Source organism: Amblyomma maculatum, chromosome 2 (assembly GCF_055883805.1).
Source record: "Amblyomma maculatum isolate TAMU_Amacu chromosome 2, ASM5588380v1, whole genome shotgun sequence".
NCBI classification, from domain to species: domain Eukaryota; kingdom Metazoa; phylum Arthropoda; class Arachnida; order Ixodida; family Ixodidae; genus Amblyomma; species Amblyomma maculatum.
Genome location: NC_139345.1, coordinates 133,201,628 through 133,219,843, shown reverse-complemented (window position 1 = coordinate 133,219,843; position 18,216 = coordinate 133,201,628). Strand labels below are relative to the sequence as shown.

General features: G+C 43.6%; 1 protein-coding gene across 1 annotated transcript in view; it reads left to right on the top strand.

The window, feature by feature from the left end:
* The window catches only part of LOC146199924 (bcl-2-related ovarian killer protein-like), a 151,966-nt gene that overhangs the window by 100,482 nt on the left and 33,268 nt on the right, over nucleotides 1-18,216 (top strand). Inside the window, exon 2 of the mRNA XM_084595299.1 lies at nucleotides 17,888-18,145. Within this exon, the coding sequence (XP_084451425.1) occupies nucleotides 17,888-18,145 (258 nt within the window). The remainder of the gene's footprint in view (nucleotides 1-17,887; nucleotides 18,146-18,216) is intronic.

Here is an 18,216-nt window from a genome sequence, read left to right as displayed (position 1 = left end):
CCGTATTGCGTTCTCTTCTCATCCACACATACGAAATGCGTGCACTTCTTATGTAAGAACTATACGGTACCTAACCGAGTGAAAAAAATGCGTAAGGGAAGAAGACGCATCGCCAGTTTCAGCTCCGCCTCAGCGAGCAACGCCTTACAGCAAAAATCTGAAAGTTGGGTATGTGCCCGCTTAGCCAAGGCATTTCTCCCCGCTTGGGAGAAGTCCTTGTGGCGTCAAGAACCATATAGTCGAAGGAGCTGGACGTTGTAGAAGTTAAAGGTCACAGAAAAAAACATAAGCCGTGTTAGAAGGGATCTATAGTCTAAACGTAGCAAATAAATTCCCGCATTACAATGAGCTCAGCAGGCAGCCGTTTATATCTTTCTCTGGTCTGAATATTCTAGACGAACACTTCCTGAACGAGTTCAAAAATAAAACTGCTCTCTTCCTTGGTCGTTTTACTCAGTTTTATTCGCATTTTTTCAAGACAGTTGTTGACAATTATTTGCGGTGGATATGAACGCCCGTGTGCAGGGTTTTCTTGTGACCCACCGCCGCTGTGAGGGCAAATGAACTAACTATTTTATGGACAAAATGAGCCTGAGGCCCTACATTGATTTTGGTTGATGCTAGCACCGCATTACTTCCCTAAGCTACGCCTTCTTTCTCACTAAAGGAACTCATAAAACAATGTTTTTTGGCGTTTGATGACCATAGCTGCCTATGTATCGCCAAGGTACTACAAAGCTTGTAAAAGTAATTTTCACTTCCTTAAAGCCCGCTCCCCCCCCCCCTCCCCCCCCCCACCCGCTGTGGTGCGGGAGGCCTTGCCTGGGGTTGCCGTAGGATGATGATGGTCGCCGGTTGAGGTCTCTACAGGAGGACTGCACCTGGCGCATCCTCCCTTCCATCTGACAAGGCAACGCTTCCTATATGTAACTGCTGTAAGCATATGCCTAACAGAGACGCCTTGCTCCGTTCAGTGTTCCTGCCGTGCTACCCTCTTGGACTGAGCACGTGTATTTCACTCTAAAATGCTTGTGCACTGACAAAATCCGCTATTTAGGGGCCTACACCATGCCTTGAATTGATTTTGCCAGCTTCATTGTTTATAAGTGAGTACACCGCGGGATAAAGTAAGCTGTGGAAACGTTCGACCCCGCAAAGCACAGCATTATTGCACTTCCCTTCCACGGTCATACAGGTACCCGGGGCTCTTGGCAACAGCTGTGGCGCCTGTGCAGCTGATATATTTTCCAAGACGCAAAGCTGGCGATATCATCGGGCAAGAACGTGGCTGGCGCCAGCTTTGCAAAGAACGGTATCTGTCCGTGGAGAGCGCTCCCTCGAGATCTTCCTCTCAGGAGTGATGGAGAGACGCAGTCCACGCGCTACGTTCGGGGGAGAACGATTCATCACACGCTGGAGCTTATTGCTCCCGCTAGTGCAGCGTGAGAGCTATTTGTCAAGGGCATTCGCGTTATTGTGTGTACTTGAGTGCATGGAGACTCCCACACAACCTACAAAAACGAAAGCGGAGAACCAAACGTAAGTGCTAATTTAGAAAAGAAGCTGAATGAAAATGTGCAAAAAACCTTTTTTTCCAAGTCGCGCATGTAGTACCGGGCAGAAGAAAAAGAAATGATGAAATGTTTATTGAAAAAAAAAAAAAAAAACGCCAGTTTAGTCATGCGATCAAGCGAAGCGGAGTCAAGCGAAACCGAACATCATAGAAACCCGCCACGCAGAATGCCGCTGCGGTTGGTCGGAGTTTTGGGCTGAGTTTTAGTTGCGGCTCGTGTTTTTTTGTTTGGTTTTTGCGCAGACAAAGAGCGGAATGACTTTCGCTTCCCTGTCCTATAGCTGAAGTGCAAAACGGACCGTGTGGGGCACTTGGAAACGCTTCCGTAAAGGAGAACGCACCCTCCATTCATCTGACAAAACCATTATAGTTTAGTTTTCTTTCCCTTTTTTTTTCTTTGTTCCCTGCGTCTGTCCTTGCTGGCTGTAGCTCAGAAATTTGGAGGCCTTCATCATCTGCGCTTCCTTGCACTTCTCGGTCAGAGTTTAAGAGGACTTTTCGTGGGGAGTTTTCATTTTTATATCCTCTCGTTTATTACGCGCCATTCAGCAGTTTCGGAGTCTCGCCAACGAGTGCGTGCTTGCTTTCTTTTAAAAAGGAAATGGTATCTCTTTGCATTGTAAAGTTTTTCGTTTTGGCATTTTTTACGCTACTTCTGTGTTGCATAATGAAGAAACAAATATGGAAAGGAAAGGCGGTGTTCAAAAACGCACCAATTGTTTTTCGCGACACACCCGTCTCGCTAATGATGAATTCAGCTGCAGTGTCCTCGTGAGCGTTGAAGAGATGTTGCATACACCAGAAATATGAAGTAAAGTACCTATGTTGCGTGCTATAGATCTAGGCGCAGTCTCGCAATGCCAATGGAACCGCCTGAAGAGCTTCGGGTTTGAATTTCATTTACAATACAGGTAAGCACCTAAACTCGATGACCACAATCGCGTTCGATACTGGTTGTCGTAAGCCAAAGCACTGTAATTTCATCAAATTCGGCCGCACGTAAGGGCAGCAATACTAATTTCGTGACGTGTTGAAAGCAAGCAATTTTCCGGGGCAGCTTCACTACGACGTGCCCAATTTCTCTATTCTATATTGCGCCGCCTTACGTGATTAAGGACTGTCACTGGTACGATGGGGCTTCCCCTTGCAGTGGGCCCGTCATACGCCATTTTTGATCATGCGACCAACATATGGCGAAGTTTAAGCGTTTCTCATGGGAAAAAATGGGGGGGGGGGGGGGGGGCGGGGCGGTCAGAGAACTTTCGTTGTTCGGTAATCTCTAAGAAACCAGTTGAATGTTTGGTGGAGCTGCTGCTTTTTTTGCTCTTACAGTTCTGTAACACCACCGTTTCCTTGCTTCTAGATTTTGACTGGGTCATGCAGATAGGCCTGGACACTGGAGACCAAAACGATAGCTCACATGGGAATGCCCATCAGTTGTCTAGGGGCGCCAGAAAAACAAAAAAACAAACAAACAAACAAGGCACCATCGTATCGCGCAATTGTTTTGTTTTTCTTTTTGCAGTGTTCGAAGTTTTCGACAGAATCGACATCGGTTAGTTTCGCTTTTAAGCTTAGGTCAAGTTTAAGTTATATGAAGTAAATTGAATGCAAACTTATTCTAGGATTGAGTCAGGTAAGGTTAGCTTTAAGGTTTGTTTAGCTCGGACTAGGTTTGGTTTTAGGTCAGCTGATGTTTTACTTTTATTGTGGTAAGATTGCGATAATGTAAATGAGGTTATATTTTAAATATAAATTTTTATATTTCGCGTAGAGAAGGCGTTGCTATTTGTTTTTTGCCTTTTTGTTTTGCCAGAAGCCCAATATAACTCCTTACATTGAAGAAAGGGGGAGGGCGGATCAGGCCGAGCATGGCAAACAAGGGCGCTGCCCTACCCCCATCCTCCTTCTCTTTCTGATATGTACGTGAGTACTATCCACACTTGCTTCTAGGCTAACAAAACACTGCCGAGCGAAGAATTAGTAATGTAAATCGAGTAGTAGTTAGGTTTAGAACTGTGAAGGTAAGGTGAACTTCAATTATCTGACACAACAAACATCAAACATCAAGACATCAGGACCGCTTCAGTAAAAAAAAAAAAAAAAAAAGGACGGGTGGTTTTCTGCGCTCAGCTTTTTCTGGGATGAGAAAGGAAGAATGAGGTGTTCTCCAAGTGTTTCGTAAGTTGGTGAACTTCTGTCCTTAATTCATGGTGATGGGCAAGTGGCCGTGGTTTTTTCGTGTTCTGTAGTGGCCGCCCTTCAGGGCATGTTGCGTTCCGCCCTTTATCTTTCGCAGTCATTTCTTCGTCAACAGTGAGATCGAACCGGGATACTTTGGCGAGCTTTGATTTTTATTACGGTTTCTTTTTGCTTGCTAAAAAAAAAAAGTTATTTCACCTTGTTATGCAGCCGCGTCCTGGGATTTCTGTTTCGTTGTCAGTTGCCGCGGTGATCTTGTTCTTAACAGGAGTCATGTTAGTGCACCGTACACACCTCTTTGCTTTCAGGCGTTGGTGAGAAGAATTTAGTTGTAGCATACTTTCATTGAATACGTATTTGGTATGAATAAGGGAAATGGGTCCTATCATTAGTTAAGTATAAGTTGGTAGTCGTTTTTGGCCTCTCGAAACGTGGAGCGTGCTCTATAAAGGGGAGGGGAGAGGATTATCAAGTCTGTGGTGGCGTATGCAAGGGGATTGACGCAATCGATTGCGAGCTGAAAAATTATACAACTGTGTAATAACAAGAAAATGAGACCAAATTGAAAGCATAAATATTTTAAGAACAACGAAAGATCTTATATATTTTTAGGAATCTGGAAAATTTTAAATATTCAACAAGGAAGCCCACCATTTGTAATGATAGAGTCCTGGAGAATTCCACAAACCTGCGCGACTGCCAAGAGATTTGCGTTAGGCACAATAAGTTTCTCGAAGCTAATTCTGGTTAGACGTTTAATCACTGCTTCTTTTTCCTTATACAACTTCGTTTAATCACTGTTAACTTCTGCTGAATTTCTGTTTATTGCCTGCCTCAACAAACCTTCCCGCGGAAGTGCTGCTGTGGAGAATTTCTTTTCTTCTAATTTATCTTAAGCTGCTAGTTTTATTACCCAATCCTGCGCCGAAAAAAGAAAGGATTATTCGATGTTCCTAATTGTTTCTCCGAGAAAGAAAAACGTATTGGTAGTTTCGGAAAACTTCTTTTTTCGCTTTCTGTAGGCTCACATTGCGCGGCGCAGTAAGAAAGCAAAATATATACTAGCATTAGTTTGTCTGGAAGCCTGCCTCAGCGCGCAGGTTTAATGGCAGATTGCTTTGCCTTTGGAAGAAAGCGCAGATCGGAAGACTCTCGGCTCTTCTAAATGCGGTACTTAAACTTCCCGGTTTTCTTTTATTACAGAGACTTATCGTGCCGGCGAAAATATCTTGCTGTTTCTTCTTGCGTGCATATTGTGATATATTTTCTTTCCAAGCTCGCAGCATCCTCGTTCGCTTTCCTTGTTCTCAATTCGCAATAGCGTGAGCGATCCTTAAACACAGCGAAAAGAGGAGCGACGTCACATGCAGGTTTTCGCATTTAATTCCCTATGACGGCGTGCGCTGGATTGCTTGCCAGAGCAAATCTTCGTTTTTTATTGTTTATTCGGCACACAACTTTTTCCATTAACGGGGGGGTCTGCTGCCATCAGGAAAATTGGTCGTCAGTAAATGTCGTTCAAGCATAGCTAACGTTAGGCGTTCGCAAAGTACTGCTCTAAATTTCATTTTTCAATTTCGTGTTGTTGAAATGATGCAGAAAATCTTGCGGTTCATTTAAACGTCTCCTCGAGAATAAGCCAATGAGTTCGCTCGTACAATACAGGGCGCGTTCGTACAAGCGATGCATTTGTTCTGTTTTATTTTGTGCTTTTAATTCGATTTAGCTTTGTTTTTGCAGCTTGTAATGCGAATTTTTTCTCGCTTTATATTGCAGGCTTATCTTTCTGTTCAGTGTTTTTGTTACGCGGCAATCATTATAGAGAGCAAGTTATCGGCATGGTCAATTGTTCGGGCACTTATACCGTGATTGACCGAAAAGTGTTACTTAGTTGTAAAGATTGTCAATAGACAGTTCGCCAGAAATTTCTGCATCATTGATATATATATATATATATATATATATATATATATATATATATATATATATATATATATATATATATATATATATATATATATATATATATAAATACCCAAATTTATATATATTGTTGTAAAGTGAGTTGAGAGCCCCTCTGCAGGTTGTATATTTTTAATCTGGAAATAATGTGGTACTCCAATGTCTCGTTTGGCGCCTTATCTTGTTCCAGAACTACATAAAGAGCACTTTTGTTTCTGCAGCTTCTACGACTGCATCAATAAATGTAGCAAATGCTCAGAGGGGACGAGAAAGTGATTTGCATGGCAATAGTTTGTTTTCTTAATAACTACGCGAAAAAATTAATTTCATGTGAGAGATTTAAAACCGTCTACGAATACAATCCAAAGTTAGGGCACTTTCAAGAAAAGATTATGCATGATTGGCGTCTTCTTCCTCTTGAATTAAAAGAAAATATGTTCGAGGAAATGCTCGGGTCAAAAAACAAAGTGGGTTCAAACGTTTTGCGTGAATGCGTATAGAACCATAACGATTATCTATTGCACGGCTCTAGGTTCCTCTTTTGTTGTTTAATCAACAAACCATTGAAGAAGAAAACCCTGAACAAATTCATGCATCACCGGGCTGCATAATACGATCCCGCCATACCGCTGTTCTCCACTGCGAGCACGTACGGCTAGAAGGGTTTTTCATGATGATCTCGTTAGTTCTCACGCAAGTTTTTCCAGTCTTTCGCTGGTTGTTGGTGCGTTACTTGTTCGTGCTTGATTTGTGGCGTTGTGAAGGAAAACGCTTACTCGTAAGGAAAGGACGAAATGGAAAGGAACATGAAGTATAGACGTATGACTTTTCGCATGAGCATCTGTTTAGGAAAGAACCGTTTTTGTTGTTTCCCGTGCAAGTATCATTTATTTCGTCTTTGTTTGCTTCCTAATATGTCATCTTTTCGATGCGAAGATGTTCTGGTACCGCCACCTAAAAAAAAAATATTCAATGAATTGCAGAGCTGCGGTGCTGTAGGAGTTGTAGCATTTTGTCTTTAGCGTTTAAGCAATGACACCCTCTAAACCGTCACTCACAGCCACAAAACCTAGATTCGCGAAGATGGTTGCCACGTTCTGAAGCAAGGTTGCTTGTTTTTAGAGCGACAAGGAAAAAAGTTCAATTCCTAATTGCTCGACAAGACTGGTTACCAAGGCGTGCACTTAGGAGTGCTTCGTTACCATGCATTACAGTGCGTCGACGAGTCCATTTTAAAAACAAATTGAGGTGAGTTATTCACTTTGCATATTCTTATGTCGAGAAACGAAATGCTAGTATGGAGAGCACGTGCTTAAGTGATGCCCTCGTTGCGTCAGTGTGTGGACCATGCTGGAAACCTCTCTCGATGTTACCGTCGCTAATAATAAGACTAAGCGCGAGGAGCAAAAAACAAAAAGAAGGATTAGTTTAATGAGGTTAAGAAACGAAAACAAAAATTCGGAAAGTTTGGCGTGAAGCGACGAGGTGACCCTTTTACCGCAGACAATTTCTGTTTTAGGCGCAGCAGGGGATTTATGTAACAATGCCATTTTCACCTGGCGTCATTACAACGTTTGATAGACTGTTTTTGGCATGGCGTGCTATTACGACCACAGGCTCGTTTAGCGCTTGATAGTATAGTTAGCAGTAAAAAAGTTAACTTGTGTCGAACAGCTGCAAGGAATTAATGATGTACACGAAAGCAAGAAACATCAACCAGCTTGTCGTCTTCTCTTGTCGCCTGCTCAAGGCGACATCATCGTTTCATAACCAAAGTTATAGAACAATAACACCTACCGCACCAATATATCGTTAGGCTTTAACATTCTTTTTAAATTTGGTCGTGATTTCCGATTTGCTGTGCTTACAGAAAAACGAAAAAAAAAAAAGGTCGAGCTTTGGGTATCATTGCGACATTTTAAACAGCATTTGGAATTTGGCATTAACGTGGTGCAGAGTGCCGTAAAGATAACAGCAATTTATTCGGGGCTCTGTAACGTGCCAAATTTGAGCTGTTTATTTTGATGCCTTAATCTATCAGGTGAAAAACAAACAAAGATATGAAAACAACGGTCCCATAGCCGCGCGGAGTTGAGAATGGCGTAAGTACACTTCACAATCAAACTAACCTGGTCGCTCGACGTACAAAATACTGAGGACACCACCTTATGTTGATAAACGTTTGTTCAGGAGCCCTACAGACTATCTCTCGGTAGTCTTATATGTTTATTTTATAGGGTACAGCTGAAGTGAGCACGTTGCAGATAGACGCATATTCTCGCTCTGATGTGACCAAGATACATATTGCCGTTCCGTGGCAAATTGTTTTTTCTTTGCAAGCATTCAGGAATCAACCTCTCGGTGCCCTTTGGGGGTGGCTGAGCGATCTGTTTGGTTGAACAAAATTATTGCATTGTACGAAGTCATGATAACCAAGCATTCAATACTTCCAGCGAACCCGTCAGTGATATCTACCGCAAAAAAGGTTCGGCCATCCATTTTATCATCATTTATAGCCAGCAACTCGGAGAGACAGGAAGCTATATAGGGGCCCCACAAGGCGTTATATCCGTAACTCCAATAATAAGCAGGCCTTGTGCCTGCGGATCGATCTCTCTCGATTATGCAGCGCTATGGCTTTTCCGTTGGGGGATAGATGATTCCTCATATCCCCTCCTCCTCGTTTCCTAGAAATTGCGGAAATTGATCTTTGCTCTTTACGGAAGCGTTCCCCGCTGATTCCAGAAACTGCGGAGATCTGGGATGAAGCAGTCCTCTGCGCAAACAACTTCTAGCAAAAAATAAAGTAATAATAAAAATTAAAATAAGCCTTGCATATCTCGGAAACCTGACCGCAACAAATACTCAAATGGTTGAAATCAAGAGCCGGAACGGATATTCGTAAATATGCTGAATGTCAATACTTCCCAGTAAAATCATGCTTATGCTTGTGGGCATATTGTTTCTCAAAGAATGCGTTCTGTCTCTTATGACTTTTCATATATCTTTAGGGGCGCTAATATTATGAAGGCTTTGCACCAGAAGCCCTGAAAGTTTACTTGGTACCTCCTGACGTAAGGAAAAGAGCGAACGTCCTCTCAAGGATGGGGCTCATTGATAAAAAGTATTTACCCTGCAATAAAAAGAAATTATCACCTTCTAAACCGAGTGGAAATTTCGCGTCTCTACTGAAATGGTCAAAGCAACAATACTCAGGTTCATACATCCACTGTAATAGCATGCTCTTAAGTCCATAACCAACAGTGTGTGCACGCCAATAATGGGCGTGCCCCAAGCCACCTAAATCGGGAAAGGGAGAGCCAGCTTGGCCGGCCTCCAAGTTTCCCGATACCAAGTACAAAACCTAATGCAGAAAGATGTGTTTTTATAGCTTTTTATGGTTTGCAGCTGTCGGGAAAAATTGATTTCTTCCATTTGTTTTCTTTCATCACTACAGCGTCGGTTCCAAAGCGAATGCAGTGAACACAGGAAAAACGCGTCGTGGGACTCTGAATGACTTTTTGATATCAACAGTTCGCGCTGAAACTGCCAGTGGAAGCAACAGCCGAAGGCACACTGTGCGACGACGATTCACTGCGCCCTTCACAGCTTAGTCAGAGCAAATGGCTTTTGTTTGCACAGTCGCGAGTTAGACTCTTGGTTTACTTATCCACGAAAGGTTCTGCGGCAAATAGCTACAAACATTTGCAGCTCAATACTACAGGCAAGCGAGGTCATATATATAGCAAGGAGCGTTACTGGAGCAGTAAGGCTCAGAGTTTGGCCAGCACTTCAAATTCCAAGTTGACTGAACTTTTCGACGATGTTATTTATAGATAATAGATGTTGGGTGACGAAATTTAGGAACGACAATTGCTGCTGCGCAGTTTATTTTTGCAAGAAGACTGAACGAAAATACAAGTGAAGTTAGCCGCTTTGCTCAACCATTAAGGGATAGCATTTGTAAAGGTAAGCCAACATAACACCGAAAATTTTACTGCTTGTGTTGAACCGAAATAAAAGCCGTAACATTCCCACCTGGCTATACTGTACTTAATAGTGTGCATTTAAAGCGATGTAAATCTGGCAGCGCGATCACTGAGCTATGCATCGTTTAAGTCTTCCAAAGCAGAGGAAAGCAGAACAATGCTGCTTTGCTGCGCGCGACGATTTGTAGCACGTGACGCCTCGGTTTATGGCACTTCAGTGGTAGCTTAATATATCAGCCATGGTTAAACTCCGCTTAACCCGATTAAGCCGTGCGAAAACACTGGTTTGGGTTTTTTTGGAGGCTTAGCATTGAGAGACTGGCAAAGAATTAAACGTCTTTAAATGGTTTAGTTTGTTTTTTGGGAAATAATAGCAGCTCTATCTGCCTCACTTCTCGGCGGACACCAACACCTGCAACTAACAGCCTAAAACAGAAGTACATCATCACTTCAATCTGTATCGCAACTTGGCTAGCAAATGGGGTGCAAACTAGTGTGACGCCACCCTGAATGCTGCACAGAAAAATTGGCCCCGTCCGAATTGTAAAAAAAAACACCATTTACATTTTTTCTTTTTGCCGCTTCCTGACGACACTTTCGGTCCGCACTTCGCGCTCGCGCGACCCTTGACGGCAGTAAGACTGAGTAATTATATAGAGCTGAGCCCTAAGATGCATTTGAAGCTGCTCAGCGAAATAAACCTTAAAAAAATAGAGTTTTTTTAAACGTAACGTCACTAATGAACGACAGGCTTCTGTTGTCTCAATATCGGTGAGAGGTTAGCTTTACATATCTTAGGAGTTGTCAATTTCGGGCTTTGGGGTTTTCCCGTATTCTTTCGGTTTTGAAGAGCTCGTTCATGTAATCATCACTTTTCAAAATCTATTTTCAGCTTTACAGTTTACAACTAGTGCCTACTCCTCATTGGACATATAATCCGCATCCCCATCTTGAACACCATGCGTGGTCGCCTTATTCACTTCGCGTTTCCAGGATTTGCGGGATGCTTCAAAAAAACTGCGTAAAACTGAACATTAAAAAGACAGAGATCATGGCGTCTTGCCCTATCAAGTCCTGGAGCATCGAGGGACAAGAAGTGGAAGCCGTGACAGATTTTCTCTTCTTGGGCTCCAAGATTACCCTGGAAAGTGACTGCAGCCATGAATTTAGGAGACGCCTGCTTTTGGGAAAGAGCGCCATGGCTAGCATTGACCCCCTAGTTAAGAGAAGAGACATCTGACTGCCAACCAAGATCCGTATAACTCATGCTCTGGTCTTTCCAGTTGTGATGTATCGATGCAAGAGTTGGACTGTGAAAAAGGCTGACCGCCGAAGAATTGACGCGTTTGAATTGTGGTGCTGGCGGAGACTCTTGAGAATTCCTTGGACTGCCAGAAGATCAAATCAGTCGATATTCTCGACCATAAACCTTGACTGCTCATTGGAAGGTCAAATTCTAAAGTTGAAGCTTAGCTACTTTGGTCATCTGATGAGAAGAGAGGAGTCGCTGGAGAAAGCTTTGATGCTGAGAAAGGTTGAGTGTTACCGGAGAAGGGGTAGGCAGCGAACGCGATGGTTAGAGGGCATCCTCGAGGCGCTGCAGATGAAGTTATTGTGATGTTAGGTAGATAGTGACAGACCGTAAAGCGTGGTGTGATATGGTCAATAGGGTCACGAAGAGCCGGACACGACTGAACCACTGAACTGAACTGAACGAACCTCTCTCTCTCTCTCTCTCACACACACACACACACACGAAGAACAATCGAATTGGACACTGATGTGTAGTTATTTTGCAGCATAATACGGATAACGTTATTTGTAGGGAAATGTACCAATTCCTTGTAGAGAACGATACGAATAGGCAGCGTAAGGAAAGAGCCACGAAGCGTGACGCCGTTATCTTGAATAGAGCTTTATGCAATGATTCCAAAAGACGTCTGACGAATGGCTGAATTCCAATCTCTTCATTCTAAACCGTACTGTTTGATGTTGGTCTCAAGTGGAACGCTAGCACAAAAGGAAATCTGTACAAGTATTTTGAATCATCACCTGACATAAAACTCCTTTCTGGAACAGACACAAGACGTCCGCTGATTTTTCTACGCAAGGAAACAAAGCTCGTCTTTTACGCAAGTTTAGGATATAATTTATGGAAACAAAAACGGCCAAAAATTAGTGGCTACAAGGAGAAGTACGAACCCTTAGTGCGCATCAAGATAACACTCACTATGCCCAAAACTTACTTTTTAGGAATATATATCTGTAGGGTGTATATCGAAATTAGAGTATTGCTTTAATGGTTGTCACAACACTTCATATTTGAATGCAGCCTTTACTATTGTAGATCTGATCACTTCACTCACTTTGCAGATGTGCGTTTTTTTACAAACAACTTTTGTGCAGGTTCCTGCATACTACATCTTCAGTTGCCATACCGCGGACTTCTTGTGCTGCTTTTGATGAGGCTGTCGGTAAGGCGAGTCACAGTGAAGGCTATTACTTTTCAGAACCCAGAGCAGGCTCTGGATCTTAGCTTTATCTTTTAGTGGCAAGGCCATGTTTTCCTGAATTGTAGTTCTAAGTCCGCGTTCCTGTTATCGCGTTGTTCTTGAGGCCTGTGTCCCTGGACGCGTGCGCGAAGGGTAACTAGGATCCACCTAAGTGACCGGTGTCGAACATTTATGGAGTGTGCTCAGGGCTGGATCTTCTTAAGAGCCCCTTTGGTACGTCACTGATGAAGTAAGGGCCCTGACGACCCTAATTCGAGTAAGAGGTATTTCCTGCAATGTGAAACGCCTTATTGTTAGAGAGATGATACGGCAGACTGTCATCACAGCTTCATCAACGGTTTGTTTATGGAACTAAGATCTCGCAGACTCTGAGGTCATCAGGGATTGTGAGCTGCGAAGCCCAGCAAAAAACCTGCCAGGGGTGCTACTTTCTCACAGTAACTGCAGGGCACCATGTTCAAGCACTTCGGATCAAGCATAAAGTTCGCCTTATAAAGAGAACGAAAAACGCATTTCTGTTCGCAAATATTTATTTAGAGACCCCATAACGCGCACAACACCGTGCTTTCACCGGCTGCGCAGTGCGCTCACGAAGGTTCTTCGTGATAAACCTAGTAGAGCTTATCCAAACAGGTGCCAAGGACTCGAAAACGTGGAACATGCTTGCGTCTGAACCCCTTCTTTTCAAAATCTTGTAATGTTCGTGGAAGTGCTTGTCGCAGCCACTACAGGCGCCTGGGGCGGCAGAGCTTTTCATATCGTCGCGAAAATGCACTCGCTGGAAAATCCCCCACTGCGATGCTGACAGTCGTATTTCGTTTTATGTTTTTAGCTTCCGAATTTTAAATCTCGTAAAGGATTACTGGAAAGGTACACTAGACGCATGTTTTTCAGGTCGGAAATCGTTTGTTTATTATTGGCTACGTTACACTGGTTTGTATTCAACTACGCTTTATCTAACGTTATCTGCACGTGCCGCAGCTGCGTCGCTTACACACGTATATTCTTACACGTTGTTTTTGTATTTCTCTTCCATATTGAAGTATGTCGTTCGTTGTGCGCCCCGTTTGCTTTGATTTTCTACGATTATGCTCCTAGGTATGATTTCCTGCCGTTCGTCTATATTTCGCCTGCATTGGTTTTTTTAGCATATACACAATCGAATTACTTCGGTTACCGTGGGAAGCCGTATGCAGACACTGGTAAATGCAAGTTTATAAGGTAGATTTTTTTTTCTTCGAGGAATCTTAAGGAGGTCTACTGTAAAGCATTTTGTTTTTCAATTGTTTCAATTCATTTTGTTTCAATATTGCCCAGCAAATTTAATATATCTTACATAAATCTCGGTAGGTTCAGTATATATGGCACGGATGGTCCAGTTAAAGTATTATTTTTTCTGCCCAACTCGAACTCTGTAGACGAAATTTCAAATGCGCATTTCAGGCTAGAAATTTCGGGAATTAACAGAATAATGATATTGAGCATGCGGTCTTTACCTAGCGCGATTTCCGCATCAAACGTTATTACCCTGTCTGTGAGGTCGAGAGGGCAAGGTTGTGACGGCAAGACGAGGTATGCCGTGTCTAGCGTTTAATCCGATGGCGAACCCAGGCTCGTGCCGGAGCCGCCGCCGCGGTACAATGACGATGGTATGTAAAAATGAAAGATCTATGGACGGCTCACATTCTGAACCTCTTTACGCACGTTACGAATAGGTCTTCTTCAATACAGAATATGCTGCCGCTTCTTGCGCTCGATGCACTTTGGCGAAATGACCACTACTCGACATCGCGGAGACAACGTGCTCGCCATGAAGGCTGCACTCGGCACGGTCCTTACACAATTGCTATGCAACATTTCAAACCGGAAGATCAGCCACACAGTCTCTAAAAAACAGAAGTTACCGTGTTTAACTGCCTATACTAACACTGACATACAGGTCGGAATCAGTGCATGTACGGAGTCAAAGCACCCTGATGAAAATGATTTATCAGATTAGTACAAAGCGCTTCTGATCGGGTCTGTACACAACGGAATGGACCGTACACTGGCTCGGGTCTCGACTTGTGATCTGTTCTACCCTCATTTCCACCCCTAGAAGCATTCTGCCTTCCTGCTCAAAATGAATGAATGAATGAATGAATGAATGAATGAATGAATGAATGAATGAATGAATGAATGAATGAATGAATGAATGCTGTCGCGAAGTGACACCGGCCATATGGGACATCGTATATCTAGAGATTCAGAGTAATTTCTACCACATGGGGTGGTGCACACGGGTGCCTTGGGTGGGAGCCGAATTGGCAATTTCTCATCATCGCAATGCATACGCCTACAATATATACGTTATGTGGGATACGGTGTGTTAGAAAAGTAATGAGACTAATTTTTTTGTAACCACAAATTTTATTCTTTTTACACATCAATGCTATCCCTTCAATATAGCACCCTTCTGCATTTACGCAGCGACGGAGACGTTGTTTTCAATTTAATCTTCGTAGGAGTTCTGGAAGGCTTCTCCTGAAATACTTTTCAGCTTGTCTGTTACACTCTTCTGAAATAAAAAAAAAAAACAATTCACTGGGACTGAAATCCAGTGAATAGGGGGGCTGAGGAACCACAGGGATACTGTTTCTTGCCAAAACATGACTAATGGACATTGCCGTGTGACAGGGTGCATAGTCGTGGTGAAGCATCCATGTCCGTAGAATGCCTGGTCGCACACGTGCAACCCATTTCTTAAGTCTTTCAAGAACATCACGATAAAAAGTTTGAGAGTTTGTCCTGGATGCACAAAATCCTTGTGGACGATCCCTCGACTATAAAAAAAAAAACAAATGAGTATCGATTTAATTTTCGGTTTACTCATTCTTGCTTTCCTTGGACGGGGAGAGTCTGTGGTGTGCCACTCTCGACTTTGGCGCTTTCTCTTGGGATCATATTCAAAAGTGCATGATTCGACATCTGTTATAACGCGACGCGATTGAAGAATTCTGGCTCCCTCTCTAGGTACTCCAGAAGATCAATACACACATGTTTTCTGTTGTTATTCTGCTTAGTGGTGAGATTCTTTGGAACCATCTTCGCGCACACTTTTCCAATACCTAAATGCTGTGTAAAAATTTCATAGACAGTAAAAATGTTCAAATTCAACTCCTGACTCCTCATTCTCACCGTGAGTCGACGATCTGTTTTTACAAGAGACTTCACTCCTTTCACATTGTCACCCTTCTTGAGGTTGATGGTCGTCCCGCGCGAGCTTCGTCATCCACTTCTTCTCGGGCTGCTAAAAAAGCACTTGTGCCGTCTGAACACTTGTGCCCTGAAGAGTGAATGTCCTCCATAATCCTTTTTCAACTTTTCATAAGTCACAGTAGTGGTTTCTCCAAGTTTCACACAAAATGTAGTGGCGCAGCGTTGCTCATACTTTTGCTGGTCCATATTCATAGCGCACATGACATGCCAAGTCTTTGTTTTCCTCCGTAATCTATCAAGGGGGATGATGAAGAGCAGTGGTGGCTGCTGATGATGAGCATTTTCTGCTCCGTGATAAGGCCGTGAAATTAGCAACACTAGGCCAGTATCACGGATCATACTTTCTTTGACGAAGGTATACTACTTAACTACGCGCTATCCTCGGGGGTTTGCTTTGCATGTCTTTCATATTTCCCCCAAGGCATCAGTCAGAGTTGCTAGGAAGTGCTAAGCTACAGCGCCACTGTTGCTGCGAAGTACTGTACCAGGTTAATTTATAACGGCTTCGTATAAAGCCTATTGTTCCACTGCGGCAGTAGCGTGCGGATTCAGAACCTGGGAGCGTTTCCTTGATTCGAAGTTTTCGTGTCCATGCGTCTGAGAAAAGCTCGCAATTTCCCCTGAGAATTCTTTCTGTTTACCACCTTCCTTTGTGGACGTCGCTTTCTCCGGCTGCTTTTGACCATTTACAGCGCTATTTTTATCTCCTATTTACTGAATGATGGCCAGCTGCACGATATTTCCTAGCATTTGAGGCTTCACAGGAGAGGCTTTTCGATTTATGACGCAAATATTTGATACCGTATATTTCTGCAAAGCGTGTGTGTGCTTCGTCCACCCGCCATCACTTTACCGCAGGTGCAGCTTAAAGCAATTTCGGGTCGCAGAGACGACCCCACAAATCAACATATTGGGCAAGGTGTATGGAAGGGGAACAAACTGAGTTGCTTATGAGCTGCAGAACACTTTGCGGGGAGCTAGAAACTCGTTGAAACTTTCCTTCGCTACTTGAATGCTCTGCTTGCACATCATCCCCTAACCTTTTCGCCGCCGGCGTTTGCGGTACTCAACACCTAAAAGTGATACATGTAGACGTGGTCTTGCTGCGTTTTCACTTTGCTTTTTCTTGTGGTAGATCGTGGTAGATCATGGTAGATCGTTGAATGTGCATTCAAGAAGTTCGCTCATTGCTTTGCGGCCCATACAACTTCCCCGTACATTTATGCTAAGATGTTCTCTAGGGAGAGCACAAGTAAACATGCATGGGGAGTTTTAAAACTTCCGGTGTTGGAGCAAGACTTCTCAGTATAATGTTCATCAGTGACCCAAGGTGTACTTGAGAAAGAAACACAGGAGCCACCCGGCGTTTATCCGTGTACAACGCACGTCTGCGCAAGTCCTCTTTGCGGTGCAGCTTTCATAAAATGCCCAAATCCGTTTCAGAAACGTGCTTATATTTGTTCCCACTTTGCCTAATAGATTGTACCGAAGTTGCAGCGTACATAAACATCCGCATGACGAACAACCTCGTCGTTGCAGGTTTACACGAGGAGTGTTGGACTTCGACGATAGTTGTACAGTGGAAGCTATACTATCGTCACAATCGATCGTGCCTCGTTGGGCGAATCCACCAAGCTGTGTGACAGAATTCGGAATGCTTTAGCGTTACTGTACCTAAGCAGAGTATAGTGCACCTCTGAATGTTTTTTTTATCCCTTGCTAACAGGCAGGCCGCTGCGAGCGGACCAAATCAATGTGATAATGGCTTCTTATACGTGTAAGATGCGGTCCTGAAATGAATAATAATTGCTCTAAAAATGCAGAGTGCGCAAACGGAATACAATGATTGACAGAGCACAACGCTGGCTTGGAAATGAGAATTTTAATAAGAAAGTTGAGGACTTGTATATATCGGCCTAATACATTACGCATACACGACAACGAAAAGACCCGAACGAGCACAAAATTTAGAGGCATGCAACTGCAATGGGCCTTAATGCAAATGGTCATTATTATGCATACGATATAGCGGGTTGGCATATAGGTTGATTGTTCTAATGCGAGGAATCGGACACCTCCCGAGATAAGTGAACCTTTTGCAGTCTTGCGTGACAAAAAGCCTTCCTATTTGAATCCGCCCGAAGGACCGCTTTTTAAATTTTGTATTTATTTGGTTCTTTTTTTAGGTTGTGCGAACCGTTATTCGGCAATTGATATAGGCCACGTGCTTCCTAACTAAACTTTCAGTGGCTCCCCAGTACCTGCCAGTTTCGTTCACTGTCATCACTCTCTTTGCGGCTACTACTTTTTTCTTTGTAGCACAATGCCAGCAGTCAGCACTGTTCGCAGTTCTTAATCTTTCCTCTCCGTTCATTTCTATGCCACTGCAGACGGTGACGGGGAACATCGGGGTACACGCGCTACCATCGGAGACGGCGGTGCAGAACGTGTTCGAGGCGGTGGCTCGCGAGCTGTTCCGCAACGACATCTCCTGGGGCCGCATTGTGGCCCTTTACTCGGTCTCGGGCGGCCTAGCCGTCGACTGCGTCAAGCTCGGACATCCCGAGTACGTGCTCGGACTGGTGCAAGCGCTGGGTTTATTCGTCGAGCGGGATCTAGCCACCTGGATCAGTCAGCAGGGTGGATGGGTAAGAGCTGCTTGCGTCTCTCTTCGGTTTCTCTCCCATATCTTTTCCGTTTCGGCGAGCAAAATATAGCT